Below are 3,076 nucleotides of genomic sequence, written 5' to 3' on the forward strand. Positions count from 1 at the left end.
GGGGACAGGCCGCCGCCGCCGCTGTCGCTGTCGGAGCTGGGCGCGCTGTGCAGAGACAGGCCGCCGGGCGAGTGCAGATGGCGGCCCTGGCTCTTCAGTAGCTTCTTCTCATGCTTGCGCTTCTTTTTCTCCATCTTCTCCAGCTCCTTGCGCGCGATCTCCTCGGGGTCCATGGGCTCGCCGCTGCACGTGGTCGGGTGCGAGTTGTGCGCCGGCCTCCCTGGGCCCTTTTTCGTGTTCTCCTTCTTTCTCCACTTGGCCCGGCGGTTTTGGAACCAGACCTAGAGCAGCCGGAGAGGGGAAAGGAAGGCACAGTCAGGCGGGGGGTGGCCCGGCCAGGCCGGCCGCAGGCTGCTGGGGCTGCGGCCTCCCCACTCCCCCAGCAGGCCTGCGCCGCCTCGGCTCTGGCCACGCTGCCCCCTGCGGCTGCAGGTTCCAGCGAGCGTCTTTTTCACCCGGAAGGAGCGTAGAGGGAGCCTCCCAGGCAGCTTCCCGCTCCGGCTTCTCACCTCGGGGCGTGGGAGCTGCCCCTTCGTTGGGCATGGCGCGTCTGGCCCCGAAACGAGGGCTGCAGGGTTCCTGGTTGGAGGCCTAGAGCAGGGCCCCTCCTCGCCTCCTCCGGGCTGGTGTTCTAAGCAGCCCATTCGGCCTGGCTTTGACCGTCCAGCCCGCGGCCTCAGCCTGGCCGCCCTCCACACCTGTCTTCGGCCCGCTGGAGCCGGTGTCAGAAGCCCAGATTCCTGGGTCTCCCATGAAGGGAATGCTGGGCGCCCTTCTTCGGTGGAAGGACTGGGACAGCCGAGCTTACGTAGGCCTTCAGCAGCCTCCCTCCCCAACACATCGGCACACCTTTCCTGCAGTCCAGGCCAGGCACCAACTCAGTCTTCCCCAACCCAGCCGGCAGGCCTGCATCGCGGGGAAGAGCAGGCGGGAAGCAGGAGGCTGGCAGCCGGGCCCTGTTGAGGAGAGGCCAGGCCATCCTACCTCCTCCACCCTCCCTCTGCCGGCCTGGTCCCAGCCTCGCGGGACTCCCCCGCTCCTGGCCAGCGCTTTCTCTGCCTCCGGCGGAATAGCAGCCCTAAGTCCTGTCCCACCGCGCTAACCACTTCACACACCAAGTCGAATCTTCCGAAGCCCCTCCGACAGCACTCCCCTCCCCAAGAGAGCGAGATCATTCCAGTTCTTTGTTGAGGCCCAGCCTGGTCGGGTGAACCTAGTCCAAGCCAAGGGGCATAAAGTGGTGACCCCCAAGGCTGTAGCTACTTTTCAACTTCTGTTTTTGGTGTGAGCTCCAGGCCGCCTTGTCACGAAAAATTACTCATTATCGTATTGGGGGGGTGGGGGTGGTGAAGGGGTCTTGACTTCACTTAAGACACTTAGAACAAATTGGATAAAAGGATTTCCGAACAGAAGAGGTCATGAGGGGAGGCCAAACACAGAAGGAAAGCACCTTTTTAGACAAAGATGTTTGTGCAGAAACAGGCCTCTCTGCCAGCCTCGGAATCCCGCCCAGCGCTGCATTCCCAGCTGCACATGGCACCCCACCACCCACACCCCGCAAAAAGATTTCTGTACTCTAGGAAAACATCTAATTATGCACATCTTATCTGGGATTTTTAATCCACCGAATTGACACTGTGTTTTTTAAGAGAATACAGCCCGGCAGTCTCGGAGTAAAATAAAAAATACGCACACACACAAAACCCAGAAAAAAAATCCATGGTATTAAACATTCAAACACCTTTTTTCTCCCCACTTTCTCAAAGTGTTAACTAAGTTTCTGCCTCACCTCCCTCAGCCCCTCCCCTTCTGCAAAGCAATGAATAAATAAACACAAGTTTCTAGCCGGATATTTTAGAGGCGAAAGGTAAACACAAACCGATCGCTCCAGGTTAGGTGCACTAGCCTCCCGCGAGGGCGCCGAGGCGCTGGATCCACTTTCCGGCGCTCTCACACAAGTCCCGGCGGTGCCGGCGCCTACTCACCACCTCCCCCACGCAGCCCTCCAAGACCTCACTCACTTCACGCGGCCTCCGGGAACCCACGATGCCACTTCCCGGGTCGGACGGAGCCGCTGTTCTCGCGCATTCAGGGTCTCTGCTGTCCCCCTCCAGCCGCCTCGGCTTCTCCTCAGGGGTGTCCACTTCCCTCCGCGCGAGGCCCGAGCCCTAGAGCCACCCCCCAACTGCCCTGGCCGGCGGGAGCACAGTGGGCTCAGAATCCGGACGCGCTCTCGCGCCTAGAACAAAGGCGGGCGGGTGCCCGACAGGCCTGGCTGGAGTCGCTGGCTTCGGCGCGGGGCAGCGGGTCTTTACCTGCACTCGGGACTCCACCAGGTCGAGGCGCAGTGCCAGCGCCTCGCGCATGAACACGTCGGGATAGTGGCTCTCGTTGAACGCCTTCTCCAGCTCCTCCAGCTGCCAGCCGGTGAAGTTGGTGCGGGTGCGCCGCCGCTTGCAGCCCGGGCTCTCCTTGTCCGGGTCCCCCGAGTCTGAGGGCAGGCATAGGACGCCGCGCGCTCAGCCACGGCCCGGGCCAGATCCCCTAGCCCTTCCGCAACCTGCTGGCCGCCCGAGGTCCGAGGGACACCAAGAGGTGTCCGCCCTGCGAGGACACCGCCCTGCGCCCGGTGAAGGGTGGGGACAGATGAGCGCCCCAGCCGCGACCTGCCAGCCGCTAGCCACCCAACCCCTCCCGCCCGAGAAGCCCAGCTCACATGTCCCTCTCCCCCCACCCCCGCCGCGCCTACCTGACAGCTTGAAGGGCTGGCTGTCGCCGCCGACCCCGCAGGCGGCCGGCAGCAGCGGCGTAGGGGTGACCACCGAGGCGGCGGCTGCGGCGCACGAGCCGCTGAGCAGCCCGTCGATGGAGAAGGGCACAGAGGCGGCGGCGGCGGCGGCGGCCGACTGCAGCTGGTGGCCGGCCAGCTCATACACGTGGTGGTGGCCCAGCGGGTAGGGAAAGCCCACCACGCCGCCCAGTGAGCCTCCGAACTGGGCGTGCGGGTGCTCCAGGAGACGGCCGTCCATCATCTCGCGCTGGGGGCTGGCGGCGCCGGCGGCGGGGCGCGGGGGCG

At 64.2% G+C, this 3,076-nt stretch overlaps 1 protein-coding gene across 1 annotated transcript in view; it reads right to left on the reverse strand.

Annotated features, from left to right (window-relative positions):
• Positions 1-3,032, reverse strand: part of UNCX (UNC homeobox) — a 4,010-nt gene extending 978 nt beyond the window's left edge. The window contains exons 1-3 of the mRNA XM_004385968.1: positions 2,750-3,032; positions 2,316-2,491; positions 11-281 (exon numbers count right to left, since the gene is read on the reverse strand). Coding sequence (XP_004386025.1) covers positions 11-281; positions 2,316-2,491; positions 2,750-3,032 — 730 coding nt within the window. The remainder of the gene's footprint in view (positions 1-10; positions 282-2,315; positions 2,492-2,749) is intronic.
• Between the last annotated feature and the right edge of the window lie 44 nt (positions 3,033-3,076).

This window comes from Trichechus manatus, unplaced genomic scaffold (genome assembly GCF_000243295.1).
Source record: "Trichechus manatus latirostris isolate Lorelei unplaced genomic scaffold, TriManLat1.0 scaffold00151, whole genome shotgun sequence".
NCBI classification, from domain to species: Eukaryota; Metazoa; Chordata; class Mammalia; order Sirenia; family Trichechidae; genus Trichechus; species Trichechus manatus.